The following is a 21,751-nucleotide window of genomic DNA, read 5'->3' as shown; positions in this document are numbered from 1 at the left end:
TACACCTACCAAAATTATTTGACCATACCCCAAACCAAAGTGAGCATTTTCAAAACTGCTCTTGTATTTAATGTTTCATGATTGTGTGCTGAATTCATTCATGTCTTCACCTTGGTTTCAATCAGACAGATTTTTGCAATGAAAAATCTCAAGATGAAAGCAATCTATTTTTGGGGGGAAAACACCAGCAAACATAGGCAAGGTGACGTTGATATTATTTCTCACTTTTAAGGGTGTAAGCAGCCACACGGGAAGACTTCTATCATTTGCTCTTTCATCTCCACGTCATCAGTTCATGCCGGCAGGGCACACTTTAGTGTGTGTCAAATACATCAGGAGCCTCAGATGCTTCCAAAAAGGGAACACCCGAGTTGCTGTGATGTTAAAATATATTTTAAAAATGTCATCTCTTACACACCTTTACATGCTGAGGCATCCGACGCAGACACACACGTTTGCAAATGCGACACTCGGGGCAACCATAAGCACCCATGTCATGGTGCAAATACAGTTTAATTACATCAAAATGATCTTTTTTTCCCCAATGATTACATCTTTATCAATGCCTTATTTGGTCATGTGGTAACTCCTACATGCCTGTCTTCATTCTTCACAACAAAGGGTGTGTGTTGAATAATTACACCTAAAACCAGCTTTTCCTGAGGGAGCAGACGCAAAAGCCAAATAAAAAGGGAGCCAGGTGGCCACGTTGAAACTTCACCAAAAAGTCTTTCTGATGACTATGGGACTTTTTCATTTCAACATAATACATATTATTGGGTCACTCCCTCCATTGAAAAAATGCTGTGTGTGCTTTAACAAGCACAAGAAATAAAAAGTGAACAGCCTACACTCATTGTATTTGCACAATGAGGACAAAAAGCGACGTGACTTCTTAAGGACGCCTAGAGCGGTTTCATTCAAAGCAACAAAAAAAAAAACAAATTAGGCGTTCCACAGCTCTTTATCTAAAATGACAAACAGGACTTGGAGTTAAAAAAGAAGAGGCTGATAAAAGATGGCAGGTAGACTCCGTTAAGCCTAAATTTCTTTCCTCAAACAAAAAATCTTCCGTCCATGTCGCACGGAGGCACTGCAAATAACGCTTGGAAAGAAGCAGACAATTGTATCCAGTAATTATGGAACTCTCCTTAGCTGCCGAAGCCAAAGATGCCCTTGATGTAGCCCGTCAGGCCGCCCTTGACCTTCTGCTCCACCTTGTCGTCCAGCGGCGGGAAGGCCACGTGGTTGAGCGCCAGGTCGAAGAACAAAGGCTTGCAGGGGATGGGCTGGAAGTCGGGCGGGAAATGCACCAGGTTGGGATGCTTCCCGACCAGGGAAGGGTCCAGGCGGAAGGTTTCCAAGCGGTCGCAGAGAGGCTGCCATGACAAGAGAGATAATCATCTTGCAGAGGCCACATTTGTTCAACAATTTGCTTTGTCCTGAGATGTTTTGTTCTTTGATGATGTGTAAGTTTTGACTGCACTGCAGGGGATTTAGCAGGTCATTCTTTTTCCAGTCATAAAACATGATATTCAGTGTATAGTAAACGGTTTTATTTTGTAAATTTCAATAATAAATACATCCTTGTATTCCATGTGTACTTTCTTTGACAGAAATGTGCAGTTCCATTATGGACAATCACTAAGGTTTTAGGAATAGTTACCTGGCTTACTGGTCAACATTTGTTTCTTTTTAAATGACATCATCCACTTTATGTGTATAGAATCAGAGATGTATCTCTATGGCGACTCTTCTTATACATATTTTTGATGTAGAGTGGATTCTCCATTTACTAAGCCCTCTATTAGCAAACGTTTACATTTACCACCTTTTAGATGGAGCCTTGTGCGAACCACTTCTCAGTGTACAAATGCTTTATTCATTCATTTTCTGTACTGCCTGCAGGCCAAAAGCAGGGGAAGCGGAGCTCGCTGTGAAGTACACTACTAGTCACTTCTCAGTGCTTCAGAGTGTTTTTTCACCTTTTGACAAGTTGTGTCCATTTTGCTAACTCAACATGAGTCCCTAAAAGACAACAGACCTGACTGTGGCGTTAACAAAATGACTATTTGCGAGGAGTACATTCGACGAGGCAGGCTGCATGCAACAAAGAGTTTTAATTGCGACGAGACCGGACTTTTCTGGAAAAAGATGTCATAGCAGACTTGATTCCTAAGTGAGGAGAAGGGCTACCTCTAGTTCAGCAGCCCCTGCCCTCTCTCCCACAGTGTGTCTCATCAGCTCTGGAACTTTACTTATTAGACAGTTTCGGTCGGACGGTTTTTCACGGGACAAATTTCTGGCATTGTTGTTGCACTAGTGAGCCACGGATCATTGGCTCACTAGTGAATGTCATTAAAACAGTTAGCGCCATCTTTTAAAGTAGTAGTCACACACACACACACACACACACACACACACACACACACACACACACACACACACACACACACACACACACACACACACACACACACACACACACACACACACACACACACACACACACACACACACACACACACACACACACACACACACACACACACACACACACACACACTAGGTGTGGTGAAATTTGTCCTTTGACCCATCCCCTTGATCAACCCCTGGGAGGTGAGGGGAGCAGTGGGCAGCAGCGGTGGCTGCGCCCTTTTGACACCTCTTCCACTCCCATCCTTGCACGCTACAACAAAGATGACAGGGAGAAGGCACTGTCGAAGTGGAGGCACATAAATAAGACTGCCCACAAAACAGCACATCCTGAAGCCACTGTCAGAAAGTGAGTTGAAGATGATGTGTAAAACATCATCTATGCAACATTTTGAGCAAATAAGCACCATTACATGTTATGTAGACCACAAGGAAGTCTTTTACATGTAGAAAATAATCATAATAAGACTCCTTTAATGCACCTTTTGTATGAAAATAGACCTGCTCATCGGCAGTGCCCCTTATAATCCTGGTACATTTAAAGCAGTGTGGGTGGCACTGGGAGCAGGTGGGTAAAATGTCTTGCCCAAGGACACAACGGCAGTGACTAGTGTGGCAGAAGCAGGGATCAAACCTGGAACCCTCAAGTTGCTGGCACGGCAGCTCTACCAACCGAGCCAAAGGCAGGTTAGACGTTTGATTTGCTAAGTAAAAAAAGCACTCAGGCATCCACAAAAGGTGGAATGTATGTGATGAAGACAACTGAACAGTTGAACTGTCAAACATGTACGAAGGTGAAAGCGGGTTGTGATGGCATTATTATGAGACTTTCATCACAGGACACATCTTACCGTGTTGTCCTTCACTTGCTGTGTAGAGGGAAGGTCTACCGTGTCCTCAGTGTCTGTAAAGTACAAGTAAGCCATCAGACTGGAGTGCCAGCACAGCATTGAGTGCAGGAGTCTTCACCTAAAATAGCGGCTGCTTGAAGAGAGTATTTCTCTGCACTGACTTTAGCGATGAGCTCTTGAACATCAGGAAGATCCTGCTGACACACAGCAAATATATAAGACTGCAACACATTAACAGCTGCTGATGCCCACCTTGGAGATGTTGTTCATGCTCTTGGCCTTAGACTGAACCTCCTTGGCGTACTTCAGCACTCTCTCGTAGAGGACGAGAGCCTCACTCCACTTCTTCACCAAAACGTAAGACTGGGCTATATAGAAACATCTACAACACAAACAGGAGAAGGAATTGGGGCCTAACCATGAAGGTATTGCTACATTAGTGCGACATGTACAAAACACAAAATCAATCAAGTTGTCACGTTGTGTAATTCATAAATAAAAAGAGAATACAATGATTTGCAAATCCTTTTCAACTTATATTCAATTGAATAGACAAGCGGTACAAAATGGATGGATGGATGGATAGACTGCAAAGACAAGATATTTCATGTTCACTCTGAGAAACTTCATTTTTTTCCATTTGCAAATAATCATGAATTTAGAATTGAATGGCAGCAACACATTGCAAAAAAGGCATTTTTACCAGTGTGTTGCATGGCCTTTTCTTTTAACAACACTCAGTAAAGGTTTGGGAACTGAGGAGACACATTTTTGAAGTGGAATTATTTCCCATTCTTGCTTGATGATGTACAGCTTAAGTTGTTCAACAGTCTCCCTTCTCATATTTTAGCCTTCACACATTTTCAATGTCTGGACTACAGGCAGGCCAGTCTAGTACCCACACTCTTTTACTATGAAGCCACGCTGTTGTAACACCTGGCTTGGCATTGTCTTGCTGAAATAAGCAGGGGCGTCCATGATAACGTTGCTTGGATGGCAACATATGTTGCTCCAAAAGCTGTATGTACCTTTCAGCATTAATGGTACCTTCACAGATGTGTAAGTTACCCATGTCTTGGCCACTAATACACCCCCATACCATCACACATGCTGCCTTTTACACTTTCACCCTAGAACAGTCCGGATGGTTCTTTTCCTCTTTGGTCCACAGTTTCCAAAAATAATTTGAAATGTGGACTCGTCAAACCACAGAACACTTTTCCACTTTGTATCAGTCCATCTTAGATGAGCTCGGGCCCAGCGAAACCAGCAGTGTTTCTGGGTGTTGTAACTGTAGTTACTGACAGTGGTTTTCTGAAGTGTTCCTGAGCCCATGTGGTGATATCCTTTACACACTGATGTGGCCTTTTGATGCAGTACCGCCTGAGGGATCCAAGGTGCGTAATATCACAGCTTACGTGCAGTGATTTCTCCAGATTCTTTGAACCTTTTGATGATATTACGGAGCGTAGATGGTGAAATCCCTAAATTCCTTGTTGAGAAATGTTGTTCTTAAACAATTTGCTCAGGCATTTGTTGACAAAGTGGTGACCCTCGCCCCGTCCTTGTTTGTGAATGACTGAGCATTTCATGGAAGCTGCTTTTATACCCAATCATGGCACCCACCTGTTCCCAATTAGCCTGTTCACCTATGGGATGTTCCAAATAAGTCGTTGATGAGCATTCCTCAACTTTATCACTCTTTTTTTTTAAACATTCCAAATGAGCTAATATTTGCAAAAAATTAAGTGTTCCAGTTGGAACGTTAAGTATCTTGTCTTTGCAGTCTATTCAATTGAATATAAGTTGAAAAGGATTTGCAAATCATTGTATTCTCTTTTTATTTACCATTTACACAACGTGACAACTTCACTGCTTTTGGGGTTTGTATCATGTAAAAGTCTCTGACCTGTAGGCCTTATAGGCCAGAGTCTTGAGGGACACCTCCTTCTGAAAGGTGTGGTCGTCCTCTAGACCCTGCAGGGTCGAGAGTTCAGCCAGACTCTGTTGAGACAGCAAAAAAAAAGTTACAGAAGTACAATCATGCACGTAGAATGATGGTACAGTAGCTCACAGAAGCAATAATAGTGATGATTGTATTCTATTTTCCCAAGGGACAATACTATAGAAATTAGAAATCGACAGATATGTTTTTTCCCCAGGTAGTAGTCAATGAGGCCAACAACCGATATTTGGAGCTGATATTCACAGGGAAAAAAAAGTTATTCAAACATGAAGAGTATATGTCAGTTAACAGCTGGACAAGGTTTTATGTTTTTACATTTTTTTTAGGAAACATGGGACCAGTAGCAACAAATGTTTCATGCGGCGCAAATGTTGTGGTAATTTAGCAGCAAAAACCATGAGGGGATTTCACCAACACCTTCATTACACGTGTCTAAGAGGAACATCCACATTTGCTTTTCAAAATATAGCAAATCTCCTGAAAATCTGTAAAAATATGGGATTTCACTACATCACAATAACTTGCCATTTACTCAATTGTATACGGTTTTACAGCAGTTTATAGATTTGATACATTGTAAGGTTTCCTCGCAAGGAACACTGAAATATTGCAAACATTGAAATAAAAACAATTCTGGGCTCCTTCACGTAGTTTATAGTTGAGACATTTTTCTAACTGGCTGACATAATTTCTTCCTGAATGTTACTCCTATTTGTCAAGATAGTTACACAATTTTTGAATTTTGGCAGAGATATCTTTTCTGTCATCTTCACAGTTATCCATCTGTGTCCCGTTATTGATTTAATCACAAAAGACGCGGCGCTCCTTCAATGAGCCCACGCTCTGCGTGTTGCCAATGGAGGATTGTCTATTCGATTGCTGCAGTAGCCAAAACAAACAAAACAAACCAAGAAGACACCAGGAAAAAAGGACAAAAACTGGATTTTCCGGCAAAAATGTAAAGTTTTGACAGGCAGGCAGAGGAGATGTACTGTAGGAGACCAGCACTGCATTAGAAGAAAATAAATGGGGTGGGCGTGGCTGCGTGAGCGCTGCGGTGAATGCGGCCCAGGACACCGGAGAAAAGTTCTCATAAAATCTCAAATAAATGCCCTTTCAGATACCAAAACATATTTGGGGAGAATTATTGACAATGACAGTCATTTTTATTTGTAAATTAATTTAAAAAGATAAATAAATTGGGCTCCAGCAAGAAGGGAACTTTTCTCATGCAAGGCAAACAGGCTGGTGCTTAAGCAGTGATTCTTACTATCTACTTGAATCATTTGTATTTAAATACTGCTATCATGTGTGTATATATTGTATCTGCTGATATCAAAAAAACAGCCAATACCAATATCTGTCAAAATGGCAAACATTGGCTCTGACAATCAGTCAATCTTGAATAGAAATCAAACTATATTTACTATCCAAGGAAAAGTCATCACACAGCCCAAGTAAGTACACATCATTTGTTCAAATGATCATCTTGGAAGGTTTTTGGCTGCGTTATCATTTAGGAAAATGCGCCCCACTTTCCCAAAAAAAGGGGATCATGCTCAGCTTCACAGTGCAATTAATGAACCGCAGCTTTTCCAGTGCCACCAGCACTCATGCAATAACGCTAGTATCAGCGAGCATGACACAATTAGCTCCTCTCAAGTGTATCTATGTTTTATTATATAGTATTTCACCTTGAGAAGATCACATACTAAAAATGGGTACACACTCTTGTGCGATTGTTTCCAAATACGCTTACCTGCAGGATGATGTCATACAGTCGGATGAGGTCCTGTGGGCGGGGGCCTCTCTTGTTCTCGTCCGCCTCAGGTTCCTTTAGCTTGGCCTGCAGTGTGTGCGCCATGCTCTCGTTCCTCTTCACCAGCGTGCACAGCTTGATGAAGGTCAGGTAGCTGGGAGAAGACACCACCAAAACCTTAGAAGCCCTCAAAATATCTATGCTATTAAAAAGGCACTAAAAAACAACAAATATGATAAAGTAGAATGAATTCAAAGCAAGTACCTGTGCAGGAACTGCATGTTGGACACTTTGCCATTGTCAGCATCAGAGCTTCTCTCTCGCTGCTTCTAGAATGGCAACAAGCAATAAAAAAAAATCTAAGAAAGCAAAAACAATCCTCTTCCTACTATTGTTACAATTTAGGATTAGCAGGATGTCAACTTTCAGGTGTGTGAATCATACCGCTTCAGTCTTGAGCTCCTCTCGCACAGCTTGGATGGTGTCCCTGCACTCGGCCAGCAGCGTCTCATACAGATGCTCTTTGGTGTCCTCATTCGCTGCCTTCTCAGGACAGGATACAAGAAAACATTTGCTTTACTGGGATTTGGAACACTGATTAAAAAAACTAAACATGCTTTCTTGTTGCTACACTAACACCCGATGACTTTGACAAAGTAGTGGCTTTAAAACAATAAGAATGATTCACAACAAATGGGTTTAACAAGCAAAAGAATATGGGAGGCCATTGTCTATGTTCTAGGGATGCAACGATACATCAACATTGTCGAGAAAAACATTTCTCGAAGACAAACTCATTTGTCGACAATAGTCTGTGACGTCATCCCTCGCGGCTTTTTTCCCAGACTGAGGCAAGTCAGCACATTAAAACGTGTTAAGTGTGGGAACATTTTATACATACATAAATGCATATATACAGTACATACATGAGAATGAATGTGGAAATAGTGTCAAAGCACTTTGAGTACCTTACAGGTAAAAAAGCGCTATAAAAGTGTAACCCATTTACCATTTTTATATACACACACGTATATACATACACACGCATATATACACACATACACAGAGTACAATCTACTAGATAGCTAAAATGTTCATACACTATCATCACAAGATGCTTGTTTCTTTTTGAGGAAATGTGATAGTTTTGTTTGTGATGAGGTGGCGACTTGTCTAGGGTGTACCCCGAATGCAGCTGAGATAGGCTCCAGCAGCCCCCGCGACCCCAAAAGGGACAAGCGGTAGAAAATGGATGGATGGATGGGATGTTTGTTTTTATTGCTACTATTTTTGCTTCCCTTTGTTTTCATTTAAAAAAGCACTTTGCCTGTCCTTGCTTTTAAATGGACAGTTCAACAGTTAGTTTTGTACATGTAACAGCCTAATGAGGAGCACAGTTACAGTATTGATACTTCTCAAGGAATTAGTCATCTGTGAGTAAAATATCTTAAGATGAATTTAAAAGCCAATGGCTAAATTAGAGCTACTGAATAGATTTATACTCCAAAATGCGACTCGTCGACGAATCGTTAAGATAATCAATGACTAGCCGACTATCTACTATGTTCAATGCTGGTCTGTGGTTCTGGTGTTGCTCCAACCCTTTATCAACACATGAAACACCGTCTTTCAACGTCCACGTCATTGAACTCATAAGTATCGCACAACCACAAAGGCTTCTGAAACTGTTGTAGGTTAAAAGTGCTGGGGTCAAAGCAGGAATGCATTAATGAAGAAGGTAAAAAGGGAAGAGGAGGAGGTGATGGTATGTGGTCCAGCAGGCTGCTGATGCATTCCTGTACAGCTTATCATTATGCATACTCTCTTTTAAAGGTTCAAATCTCTGTCATCACCTCCCAAATACTTGGAATACGCTTGTGTTACTCGTCCATAGAAAGGGAACCCATCATTTACTGTATTTGTTGCACTAAAACTCATGTTAAAAAAGTAATATTTGTGCGACGAGGCATAAAGGGATGATGCTACTTTACGCCACAGACTCAGTGCCAACACCCTGGCGACGCCCTGCACAACCGGGTCTACTTGTTACACATTCCGTGGTTCATGCTGTAGCCTTCACTACAGGAAGCAGGTTACGGCCAAACACCAGAGGACTACCGTGTGTAAAAAATAACAGAAGTGCCTGAGAGTGTCCATGTGACACGTTCTGATTCCTGCAGAGCCATCTGCAACGAGCACTGTCATCATCTCTGGTTGTCCAAATGAAACAAAAGTAGTTAAATGACCGCACTTGTGTGTCACACACCAGCTGGGTGTAGTCATGCGTGTACCGATATGTACAGAATGTAGTTGTGCGATGAGTAGGGCCGCATGCCACAGGGTGTGATGGGCGTGCCCGCAAGATGTGCTCGTCAAAAAAAACAGGAGGAATGACTTCAAGTGGTTTTGAGTCACTGCAGTGGACAAGAACGAGGACAGTGACACCACTTGAATGTTTAGAAAACTGCACTAATACACACAGATGGTTTTATGGGGATTGCACAAAGACAAGGTGTGTCCAAGTCCTTGTCTTTGAGGGCCACATCGCAGTTATGGTTGCCCTTGTAACAGTGAATAATATATAAATATAAGGATTTGTCTCATATTACATAATTGCCAATGCATTTCATATTGTATATTTTTTTAAGAATGCTGTAAAAAAAACTAATACAATTTCACTGTAAAAAAACGTCTGCTTGGTCGCCCCAAAACAATAAAAAAATGTTTACAGTGCACAATTTGATGGATAACTTGCTTTAAAATCATAAGTAAAGCCGGTAGGAGGCCACGGGGAAGACCCAGACACGCTGGGAAGACTATGTCTCCCGGCTGGCCTGGGAACGCCTCGGGATCCCCCGGGAGGAGCTGGACGAAGTGGCTGGGGAGAGGGAAGTCTGGGCTTCCCTGCTTAAGCTGCTGCCCCCGCGACCCGACCTCGGATAAGCGGAAGAAGATGGATGGATGGATAGACAAAAGTGAACTTTTAAAGATATGCAATTGCACGCAGTACTTGTATTTATGAATGTCAAAATGGAAAGAACAAATACATTTAGTAAGAAAAGGTAAACATTATTTCTAGGCTTTTGCCGGTCACATAAAATGACGTGGCGGGACAGATCTGGCCCCCGGCCTTGAGTTTGACACGTGTGGTGTAACGGAGTGTTACTTGAGGCGTTAACATATTTTGCTGGCTTTCCACGTGTAAACGGCTTTGAACTGTGTGAAAGTGTAGGCCAAAGCAACAGGTGCCGCTATAACCACACGCTTAAGGGCTATTTCAACCAAAAGCTTAAAAAAGTAAGTCCTTCCCACTAAAGGAATACAGGAAGAATTGTGGTTAATTAATGGGTTAGGTGAGGGGGGAAAAATAATCACACTAAATAATTCAAATAAGAATACAAGTTAATCACATATACCCGTACATAAAAAATATTCTGCTAATAGAGAATAGCATGGGTCACAAATAGTTTGACTTCCCAACACTGTTTACACACTATTCGTAAGCAGTGTTCTAAACATGAGTTTTAATAAGAAACAATAAAACAAACACTAAAATATCCAGCATATGCATTTGAGAGACGTTTCATGAGAGAGAAGTGTGTGTGTCTTTAAAGTGATGTGTGATGTCAGCGAGAGCCCGTTCAGAGCAGCATTTGACCTCAGCTGTGTTTGTGAGCTCTGCAGCGGCAGAACACCGGCAGTGATTGCAGCGCTGTTGAATCTCATCGCTGGATTGTTTTAGCGCTCGTTAAAGAGATTGAATGTGCTTCGATGGCTGTCTTGTCTCATGTCAACAAACGTGGTATAGTAGGATTGCAAGCTTGACACTTCAACCATTGATTTGTTGTTCATTATTTCCTCGTAGTAGTAGTAGAGGGAGTGTGTGCATGTACTACACATTGTCTGCTGTGTGATGTTTCCTCTTACAATTTAATATCACTTTCATTTTAGAGTGATACTGGTTGTTGCTTTCATTAGTAAAAAATGACTTCCAGTATTGACCTTGCTGTGCTTCTGACGCTGTCTTGGTGACATAACGACATCAAAAGTAGCGCGCCATGTTACATCAAACGCATCGGTAACGGCGCCATGACATGTAAAAGTAATTATTTAGATCACTCGTTATTAGTAAAAGTACCAAGTTATTACAACACACTGTTTTTCCTAGTACTGTTCATAAGTATTGGTAATTGAATGAATACACAGCAAGCACAGAGTCACATAGATTTGCAAAAATAACTGAAAGCGCTGCAATACGCATACCATGCCATTAGTTGCCGATGTTATTTTGTAAAGAACGTATTCTGCTTTATGCTTCTTTCGCATGTTTGGGTAAGCAATGCAACTCCCTTTGTCAAAGTAGCAGTGTAGTGAATAAAAGATCAAATCATACCCTGCAATGTAAAAACAACAGTGATGTGGACATTTCATTTTTGCATGTATTGTACCGGTACCTCTTTTCATCTTTTACATTTAAACAATACCAATGTAAAAAAAATGTTTGGTTTGGTTTTCAAGCCTTGCTGTGTATAACAATGTCCGAAATGACAGAGTTTTAATCTGTTTTTAGTTGAAAATAGTGTCAGGTAAACAAATTCCTGAGTTGGAGAAGATACTGACCTGAGCGATGGCAGCCTCATTGTCTGCCAGACCCAAAAGGAAGATTCGGGCTTTGTCAATCTTGACAGGCACGCTTCGTCCTCGCCACTCCACCTCACTCATGCTGGCCGCCTGCTTGGTTCTGGCCTGAGTTATCAGGGACTGGGAAGGATAATGACGTTAATGAGACTGTTCACCTAATCTTTACCATACACTAAAACATATTTACAGGCAAATTAGTCAGGAGTGCAAAAAGAAAATTGAGTCACATTTGCATTTAAATTCTTATTCATCTAAATCGATTCATAATTCTCAAAAATCGATTAAAACAAACAAAAACTTAATTATTTTTTTCTCTCGTAAGAATACATTTTTTGAAATATGTTTTTTTAAATATGCAACCAGAAATATATTTTCTAATCTGTAACCAGTTCTGAGAAAGTTTAATTGTAATTATTATACCAAACAATAAATTGCGAGAGTCTATTTAAATCGAGAATCATGTTGAATCTGGAATCGATTCTGATTCCAATCATCACGCCAGGAATCAGATCCAATCTTGAGGTCCCCAAAGATTCACACTACTAGTATTTAGTAGGGGTTCACAAAAAAAGCAATTCAAATCCGAATCGTGATTCTTAATCTAATTACTATAATACAATTTCAAAAGCTGATTAAAAAAAATTTTTTTTTTAAGAATCAATTTTTAAAATGACGTATTTGGGCCATCTCCATTCAACCAGAAAGAGCATTTCTAAACTGCAACCTGTTTTTAAAAAAAAGTTTCATCATAATTATTATACCAAATAATAAATTGTGAGAAACCGACTTGAGAATGGTCTTAAATCAAGAATCGATTCTTAATTGAATCAGCACCCCAGTATTCAGAATAGGATCGGATCGTTAGGTGCCCAAAGATTCACACACCTAGAGTGTACAATAAAATCAATTCACATCCTAATTGTGATTCTTACTCATCCTGATTCTGAATCCATTTCCAATTTTAAAAAATGTATTTAAAAAAAAAAAAAAAGTAAAACTTTTTTTACCCTTCAAGAATCAACGTTTTAAGGCCATCTTCATGTAACCACAAATACTTTTTTTTTTTCTTTGCCCAAAAGAGTCATGTGCATCTTAAACTGTCCCATAATGTCAGAAATGTTCTCACCTCTAGTTTTTCAGCCATCATGCCGCCACCGCCTCCAGTCAGTCTCATCTGCATCAAGTCATTGATGGCATTCTGGTCACCTGGGTCAGATAAAGTGCATCATTTCACCATGCAGGTCTGTTATCAGTGGTCAAGCACTCACCGATGTTGTAAGCACAGTAACGGATGTTGGGCGATATTTCATCTACACGCTGGCGATACAACGCTGCAAGCTCCTCAGTGAATGCACTGGCCAGCTTCTCGTAGATGGTCCTGGGGGAAAAGGGCAAGTCAAGGTCAGTTTTCTTCGATACAATAGTGTAGCCAACCCCATAAAACACAACAAAATGTACTCGCTCGTAACTGCAAAGTGACATAACTTTGCTTTTAGACAATTGGAACGAAGAAGGTGAATGAAGAATACTGAGAAGAAAAAGATGAACTATACCGAAGCAGGTGTATATAACACCAGCCAAGGACATTAAAACAACATCTAAATAACAGACATGTAGTTTTCAAAATATGGAAAAGTTGCTGATGGTGTGTTTGACAGAAGCAGCTGGAAGTAGATACAGTAGAGTTACTACATTACTTCATAAAAATACTGTAGATTGTTGTTTTATTCAACATTTCTTATCTAAAAGTTTGTTATTTTTAAAAGAGATGTTACTGGGGGGAGGGAGGTAAGTACCAATTAATTTGAAGTCAATGCTGTTTCAATATACGGGTTTACCGAGGTGCAACTTTATTTTGGGGCCATTATAATTGCATGTAACTACAATACATGCAATAGGTGAAAACATAAAGACACATGACAGAAAAAAACAAGGAGAAGACTGACTTGCACTTGTTGAAAGCCTCCATGGCGCGTTTCCACTCCTGCAGTTCAAACTCTACCATACCGGACAGGTACGCTGTGTAGGCCTACAGATTAAAAACACAACTGTCAATGGTTGTTGGAAAAACTAAATAAATGTGCAGAGGACGGCCCGAAAAGTACTGTATGTAAACTTGTTCTGCTGTCATTTAAAAAAAAAAGACACCAACTGGAAAATGCAATCAATATACTCATGTAGGTGGCAGTAAATGAGCATCAAAAAGAAACTAAAAGGAGAACATAGTCAAGTTAAAAAATATACATATTTCTTCTGAAAAATACACCACATGGTGGTGCTGTTAAACCCTACAGTTCAACCCCATGAAGCCTGGATTATGTTCCTGCATAATTGTTATGTGCCAAATCGCTATGAGGCAGAGTGAGCAACCACAACTCTTTTAAGATTATAACAAACTGCTTAACTCTCAGCTGTGCTTTTACTTTTATGAATTCAGTGATTCTTTCACACATATCTTATGGCTTAACTACATGGTCCCAGGCACACCAGTCATCAATCAAGACCATTGAGTGTCTTTATAACCGCGCCTTGTAAGTCCTAGACAAGAAGAGTATACAATATCATCATTGCCAAATTTTAACCAAATACAATATTTTAAGTTTTACCAATTTTATTTTGTTACACAGTCAAACTGGTTTTTAAATGCGTAAGTAACTCTGCTCCCCAATTGCTCTGCAAGGCAATTACAAGACTGCAAAGTGGTACCAGATCTACCACCCGAGCAACGTCAAAAGGCAACTGTTGCGTTCCATTCCGTAGAACATCTTTTGCCCAGACTTCCTTTTCAATAAAAGGACCACAACTATGGAACTATGGAAAGTATACCTGCACTTGTCACTTTTAAAAAACAAACAAAATTGTGGCTAGTTGAGCAACAATCGTGTTCCCATGTTTAGTTTTTACTAATTGGTTCTTATCTAGTTTGCACTTTGTCTGTGTTATTATTATGATGATTGGCTTTTATCTACATTGCACTTTGTCTGTATTATTACTATTATCATTATTATCGACTCCTCTTTGCCTCATTCTTTTTATTTTCCTATTTTTAATGATGTTAGATCTATGTTGTTGTTGTTGGGGACAAGTGTTGTAACTTAGCCTTGGCTACAAACACTATGATGCATAAATTGGATAACTGTTTCAGATATATATGTTTCTGTATCTGTCCCTATTTCAAGTAAACCTTTATACAACTCTTTTTAAGACGTTGACAAGCTATTTGGGAGGGGTGCACCGTACAACTTTTACACATCCAATGCCATACCAATATTGCAGCCTTGAGTATTGGCCGATAAAATATCAGCACAAATCATACACTATTGTATCACATTGGAACCTCGATTTACGAACCCCTCTATTTGCACACTTCGGTTTACAAACTTTTAGAACGCCCCAAATGTGCCTCTGTGTGTGAACCATGTCTCAGTGTACGAAAGCTTCATGTATTCATTTTGTGTCTCACTGGCATCCACTTTGTGCTTGCTCTTATTAAAGAAGAAAGTTTTTAATTGTGATGAGAACAGACTTTTTTGGTAAAAAAGATGCCAAAGCGGACTTATTTCAGAGCAGAGGAGAAGACTACCTTCTCATTTACCTACCTTCTCCACACCTCTTCCAAGGGCACACACACGGTCCCTCCCCCTTCTGCTACTTTCTCTGCTCTCGTGAGCGCTCACGACAGGACCTTTGCCAATGTTAATGTACGTGGATTTGACTTTTTTAAATGTTTATATTGTAGCAATATGATGGTTGTTAAAGTTAAGGATTTTTGTGATTTCCGGTCGTTTGTGAGGGCACCAAACGGACTTCTGTGCAGAACATAAAGCTCAGTCCAGCTTGTCGTTATTTTGGCCCGCTAATAAAAAGGCAGATGATTTACCACCTTCTTAATATGTGTGTTTGATATACAGTACTGTATAGCACTTTATATTGTGTACAAACCTAACCTTTACTAAAATATGGACTTTTGTCAAGGGTGGAACCAATTATTCATATTTACATTGTTTCTTATGCCTCACTATACGAACTTTGATTTACAAACCCTGTTCAACAACCAGTTCCGCTGTACTTATTTTGTAGTCAGGGTGTCTGCGAGTTTCAACAGCAACTTTTTAAAACCATACTTAATTAAATGTAAGATCCTTTTCACAATCATGCTGGCAATGAAGTAGAAAAACATGTACATTTTTTGTTTTCAGTACAGAAAAAGAAAGAAATGCAAAACATTTGGGGCCATTTCATACACTTTGTGCATTATACAGTAGATACTAAAACAAATCCAATGGGGATCAATACACTCTGTAGTATAAACTAAATACCGTATTTTCCGCACTATAAGGCGCACCGGATTATTAGCCGCACCTTCTATGAATTACATATTTCATAATTTTGTCCACCAATAAGCCGCCCCGGACTAAAAGCCGCGCCTACGCTGCGCTAAAGTGAATGTCAAAAAAACGCTGCGCTAAAGTGAATGTCAAAAAAACAGTCAGATAGTTCAGTCAAACTTTAATAATATATTGAAAACCAGCGTTCTAACAACTCTGTCCCAAAATGTACGCAAATGTGCAATCACAAACATAGTAAAATTCAAAATGGTGTAGAGCAATAGTAACATAATATTGCTCGAACGTTAATGTCACAACACACAAAATAAACATAGCGCTCACCTTCTGAAGTTATTCTTCATTCGTAAATCCTTCGAATTCTTCGTCTTCGGTGTCCGAATTGAAAAATTGCGCAAGCGTGGGATCCAAAATGGCCGGTTCCGTCTCGTAGAAGTCATCGGGAGTCAGTGTCGCTGTTGTTCTGTGAATCCTGCCTTCCGGAAAGCTCGGACCACAGTTGTGACCGAAATATCTGCCCAAGCATTTACGATCCACTGGCAAATGTTGGCGTATGTCGTCCGAGGCTGTCTGCCCGTCTTAGTGAAGGTGTGTTCGCCTTCGGAGCTGTGTGAAAAAAGCCACCCGGCCTCTTCGCGTAAACTTCCCTTAACCACTCGCTCATCTTTTCTTCATCCATCCATCCCTTCGAGTTAGCTTTTATGATGACGCCGGCTGGAAAGGTCTCTTTTGGCAAGGTCTTCCTTTTGAATATCACCATGAGTGGAAGTTAGCATGGCAAGCTAGAACCACAGTGAAGGATGACTTCTCATTCCCTGTGGAGCGAATATTCACCGTACGTGCTCCCGTTCCACAGTGCGGTTCAGTTGCTGTGAAATACGGTAGTAATCCGTGTGCGGATGGAGAGATTGCGTCTTTTTATGAACCGGATCGTTTAGCAGGAGCCATTTTGTGGTCTTTACAGATGTAAACAGGAAATGAAACGTACGGTGATATCCGCGCGTTTTTTCTTCTTCTTCCGGGGGCGGGTGAAGCGCTTCCTGTTCTATGGGGGCGGGTGAAGCGCTTCCTGTTCTATGGGGGCGGGTGCTTTCCTTGGCGGTTGCTTGCGTAGAAGAAGAAGCGCTTCCTGTTCTACCGGGAAAAAAGATGGCGGCTGTTTACCGAAGTTGCGAGACCGAAACTTTATGAAAATGAATCGTAATAAAGCGCACCGGGTTATTAGGCGCACTGTCAGCTTTTGAGAAAAATTGTGGTTTTTAGGTGCGCCTTATAGTGCGGAAAATACGGTAAACTTAAAATGTTTTGAACCTTATTGAAATTGAGATAATTATTCATCTCATTATGTGAATCATAACTGACATAACTATTTCTTTAAGAGAACCGTTGTATTTAGAATGTATTGATTTAAATTGTGTTACAAAATGTAACAGGAAGTGAATATGTATGTGTTAGTAATTGATATGAATTGAAAAAGGGGCAGGATTAAATAAGCGTTGCTACTACATGAGGAGATCTTAGAAACTAATACATGTAATGTATCATTTTGTAACTATGTGCATGTTTGAAATGAACCATAATAAGAAGCAAATATGGGACAGCACAAATATCATTTGGATCTAGTGGAGATGAATCTTTAAAAGCACATAAAATGCACATAGAGGCCTGGACAGTACCTGCGCTTCCAATTTAGTCTTTGCGTCAACATTGGGGCTCTCACACAGCTTCTCCAGCTTCTCGCTGTGCTTGGCAGCTTTGCGTAGACGAGCCAGCAGGTGGAAGCGCTTGCGTGGCTCCGTGTTGGCCTCTTGCTTCAACTGCATGGCGTAGCTCCACGCACGCTCCGCCTCCATCAAAACCAGCAGCAGGTACCTGAAAAAGACACAGGATGAGCCTTTGGTCAGACATCATTGGCCATGGACAAATGACTGATGTGTGATTCATTACCTGCTGTCTGAGAGCATTTCAACATTTATTTTTTTCCCAACAAACTTGTGGCGGTTTCCCATCTTGAAGCCCAGGGTTTTACGTAAACGGCGCAGTCTGCGGGAGCAGTAGCCCCTGGAAAAGATGATAGCAGATATTATGTTTTTACAATCAACCTAAAACCACAATGTTTTTGACTTTTTCTGCCAGCAAATTAGTTGAGGATTTAAACAAGCTTATGGTGAAGAAAGTCCTCAAAAGTGCTGCAGTTGTCAAACAAAAACCATCAATGTGTGTGTTTAGAATTAGAGGTACAATAAAAAGGGAAAGCCTGTAATGCAAAAACATATTTTCCAACCAAGTGGTACCTGTTTTTGTGTTTTTTATGTTTTTACATGAGATTTCCAGTTCAATTTATCATCAATTAATATATCTAGAAATTTGGTTTCATTTACTCTTTCAATTTCTATTCCGTCTATTTGTATTTGTGTTTGACTTTCCCTTCTACTGTTACCATATAGCATTATTTTACTTTTACTGAGATTCAAAGTTAGTCTGTTTTTGTTAAACCATCTTTTTAATGTGTTCATTTCTTCTGTTATTATTTGCATTAGCTTCTGTGTGTTCTCTCCTGGACAAAACGCTGTTGTATCATCCGAAAATAATACTAACTTTAAATCTTTTGTAACTTTACAAATGTCATTTATATAGAGATTGAACAATTTTGGTCCTAGTATTTGTTGGACCAAACCAAATGACTCCACGGGCCAAATTTGGCCCAACATTGGGCACCCCTGGTCTAGATGAAAGTTGAGTTATTATCAACATCCTTCTTTAATAATAACACTGCATAGTAAGTGTTGGTGACTTACCTGTATCTTTGGTAGTCTCCATGTCTGAGACCATGCAGCTGCTGGGACTCCTTAATGATATGCAAGACTGCAATACACAATTAAGGCAGCATTAGACACACATGCATGACTACCTTTAATAATATTCCAATAGTTTCTGCATAGTGGTGTATGAGCATGCAAGACACACATGCATGACTACTATTAATGATAGTTTCTACATGAGCATGCATGACTACTATTAATGATAGTTTCTACATGAGTATGACTATTAATGATAGTTTCTACATGAGCATGCATGACTACTATTAATGATAGTTTCTACATGAGCATGCATGACTACTATTAATGATAGTTTCTACATGAGTATGACTACTATTAATGATAGTTTCTACATGAGTATGACTACTATTAATGATAGTTTCTACATGAGTATGACTACTATTAATGATAGTTTGTAGATAGTAGTGTATGAGCATGCAAGACACACATGCAAGACTACTATTAATGATAGTTTCTACATGAGTATGACTACTATTAATGATAGTTTCTACATGAGCATGCAAGACACACATGCATGACTACTATTAATGATAGTTTCTACATGAGCATGCATGACTACTATTAATGATAGTTTCTACATGAGCATGCATGACTACTATTAATGATAGTTTCTACATGAGCATGCATGACTACTATTAATGAGTTTCTACATGAGCATGCAAGACTACTATTAATGATAGTTTCTACATGAGTATGACTACTATTAATGATAGTTTGTAGATAGTAGTGTATGAGCATGCAAGACACACATGCAAGACTACTATTAATGATAGTTTCTAGATGAGTATGAGTACTATTAATGATAGTTTGTAGATGGTAGTGTATGAGCATGCAAGACACACATGCAAGACTACTATTAATGATAGTTTCTAGATGAGTATGAGTACTATTAATGATAGTTTGTAGATGGTAGTGTATGAGCATGCATGACTACTGTTAATGATAGTTTCTACATGAGTATGAGTACTATTAAGGACAGTTTCTACATGAGTATGACTACTATTAATGATAGTTTGTAGATAGTAGTGTATGAGCATGCAAGACACACATGCAAGACTACTATTAATGATAGTTTCTACATGAGTATGACTACTATTAATGATAGTTTCTACATGAGCATGCAAGACACACATGCATGACTACTATTAATGATAGTTTCTACATGAGCATGCATGACTACTATTAATGATAGTTTCTACATGAGCATGCATGACTACTATTAATGATAGTTTCTACATGAGCATGCATGACTACTATTAATGAGTTTCTACATGAGCATGCAAGACTACTATTAATGATAGTTTCTACATGAGTATGACTACTATTAATGATAGTTTGTAGATAGTAGTGTATGAGCATGCAAGACACACATGCAAGACTACTATTAATGATAGTTTCTAGATGAGTATGAGTACTATTAATGATAGTTTGTAGATGGTAGTGTATGAGCATGCATGACTACTGTTAATGATAGTTTCTACATGAGTATGAGTACTATTAAGGACAGTTTCTACATGAGTATGACTACTATTAATGATAGTTTGTAGATAGTAGTGTATGAGCATGCAAGACACACATGCAAGACTACTATTAATGATAGTTTCTACATGAGTATGACTACTATTAATGATAGTTTCTACATGAGCATGCAAGACACACATGCATGACTACTATTAATGATAGTTTCTACATGAGCATGCATGACTACTATTAATGAAAGTTTCTACATGAGCATGCATGACTACTATTAATGAAAGTTTCTACATGAGCATGCAAGACTACTATTAATGATAGTTTCTACATGAGCATGCATGACTACTATTAATGAGTTTCTACATGAGCATGCAAGACTACTATTAATGATAGTTTCTACATGAGTATGACTACTATTAATGATAGTTTGTAGATAGTAGTGTATGAGCATGCAAGACACACATGCAAGACTACTATTAATGATAGTTTCTAGATGAGTATGTTTGTAGATGGTAGTGTATGAGCATGCATGACTACTGTTAATGATAGTTTCTACATGAGTATGAGTACTATTAAGGATAGTTTGCAGATGAGTATGACTACTATTAATGATAGTTATTAGTGTATGAGCATGCATGTATGACAGAATTAGGCTGATGAGGGTTTTTCCTTTGCTCCAGTAAACACATGTAGGCTGCCTATAGAGGTGATAGTGAACTATGATAGATATTAGTAGTGAATGTATAGAGGTGATAGTAGTATAATGTACTATGTATTAGTAGTGAATGTATAGAGGTGATAGTAGTATAATGTACTATGTATTAGTAGTGAATGTATAGAGGTGATAGTAGTATAATGTACTATGTATTAGTAGTGAATGTATAGAGTATAATGTACTAGCTGCCAATAATAAGAAACATATTTTAGAGTGACACGTAGACTAAAGCCCGCTAGCTAGCAGGCTAACGTTAGCTTCAGATCAAGTAGACAGTCTTGCTTTTCAACCGAACCTATGTTACACGCACAACACTGCAAACAACAGGATACCTTCAAGACCGAGTCCTCCATTCGACGAATTTTCTTTATTTTCACCAAAAAGTGAAAGTTTGGCTGCGGCTTGCTTGTCTGCGGCCATGTTTAATAGCTAGCTAGGCGAGACACGCTCAACGGATCACGTGACCGTGGAGGGCGTGGCTATAGTCTGCGCAAGTCTCGCGAGACTTGGTGTTCCCCTGTGTTCTTCCTGGATAATATTTGTGTCTCTTTTGTCTGCATTTCACAAATATATGACTTTTATTATGACAGCATGTTTTAGGAATTGATTGGCCGCTTTGCAAAAGGTCTTGTTTTTCTTCAAAGCAGTACAATTTAGTTTACTTATTGGAAAACTGAGGTTAGAGACAAATGTAATTTAAAACATTTGTACGCACGTACAACAC

General features: G+C 39.5%; 1 protein-coding gene across 1 annotated transcript; it reads right to left on the bottom strand.

The window, feature by feature from the left end:
* Positions 1 to 477: 477 nt before the first annotated feature.
* srp68 (signal recognition particle 68) lies at positions 478 to 21,507 on the bottom strand. The gene is made up of 16 exons (XM_061923111.2): positions 21,360 to 21,507; positions 18,798 to 18,864; positions 17,947 to 18,060; positions 17,676 to 17,871; positions 13,600 to 13,682; positions 12,922 to 13,031; positions 12,780 to 12,859; positions 11,633 to 11,773; positions 7,457 to 7,555; positions 7,277 to 7,341; positions 7,013 to 7,166; positions 5,197 to 5,291; positions 3,540 to 3,669; positions 3,406 to 3,481; positions 3,288 to 3,340; positions 478 to 1,379 (listed from the first exon to the last, which is right to left on the bottom strand). Exons 1-16 carry the CDS (start codon positions 21,445 to 21,447, stop codon positions 1,152 to 1,154), a joined length of 1,779 nt encoding a protein of 592 aa, XP_061779095.1. The 5' UTR covers positions 21,448 to 21,507; the 3' UTR covers positions 478 to 1,151.
* Between the last annotated feature and the right edge of the window lie 244 nt (positions 21,508 to 21,751).

The sequence above is a fragment of the Nerophis lumbriciformis genome, linkage group LG27 (genome assembly GCF_033978685.3).
Source record: "Nerophis lumbriciformis linkage group LG27, RoL_Nlum_v2.1, whole genome shotgun sequence".
Taxonomy (NCBI): domain Eukaryota; kingdom Metazoa; phylum Chordata; class Actinopteri; order Syngnathiformes; family Syngnathidae; genus Nerophis; species Nerophis lumbriciformis.
Note: the sequence above shows the minus strand (reverse complement) of the source record. Positions and strands in the feature narration are given on the sequence as shown.

Coding starts and splice junctions, on each gene's coding strand:
- srp68 (XM_061923111.2), bottom strand. CDS start 21,447: ATGGCCGCAGACAAGCAAGCCGCAGCCAAACTTTCACTTTTTGGTGAA. Junction 11,774..12,779: donor TGATGGCTGAAAAACTAGAG/GTGAGAACATTT, acceptor TATCCTTCCCAG/TCCCTGATAACTCAGGCCAG. Junction 3,482..3,539: donor GCATGAACAACATCTCCAAG/GTGGGCATCAGC, acceptor GTGTGTCAGCAG/GATCTTCCTGATGTTCAAGA.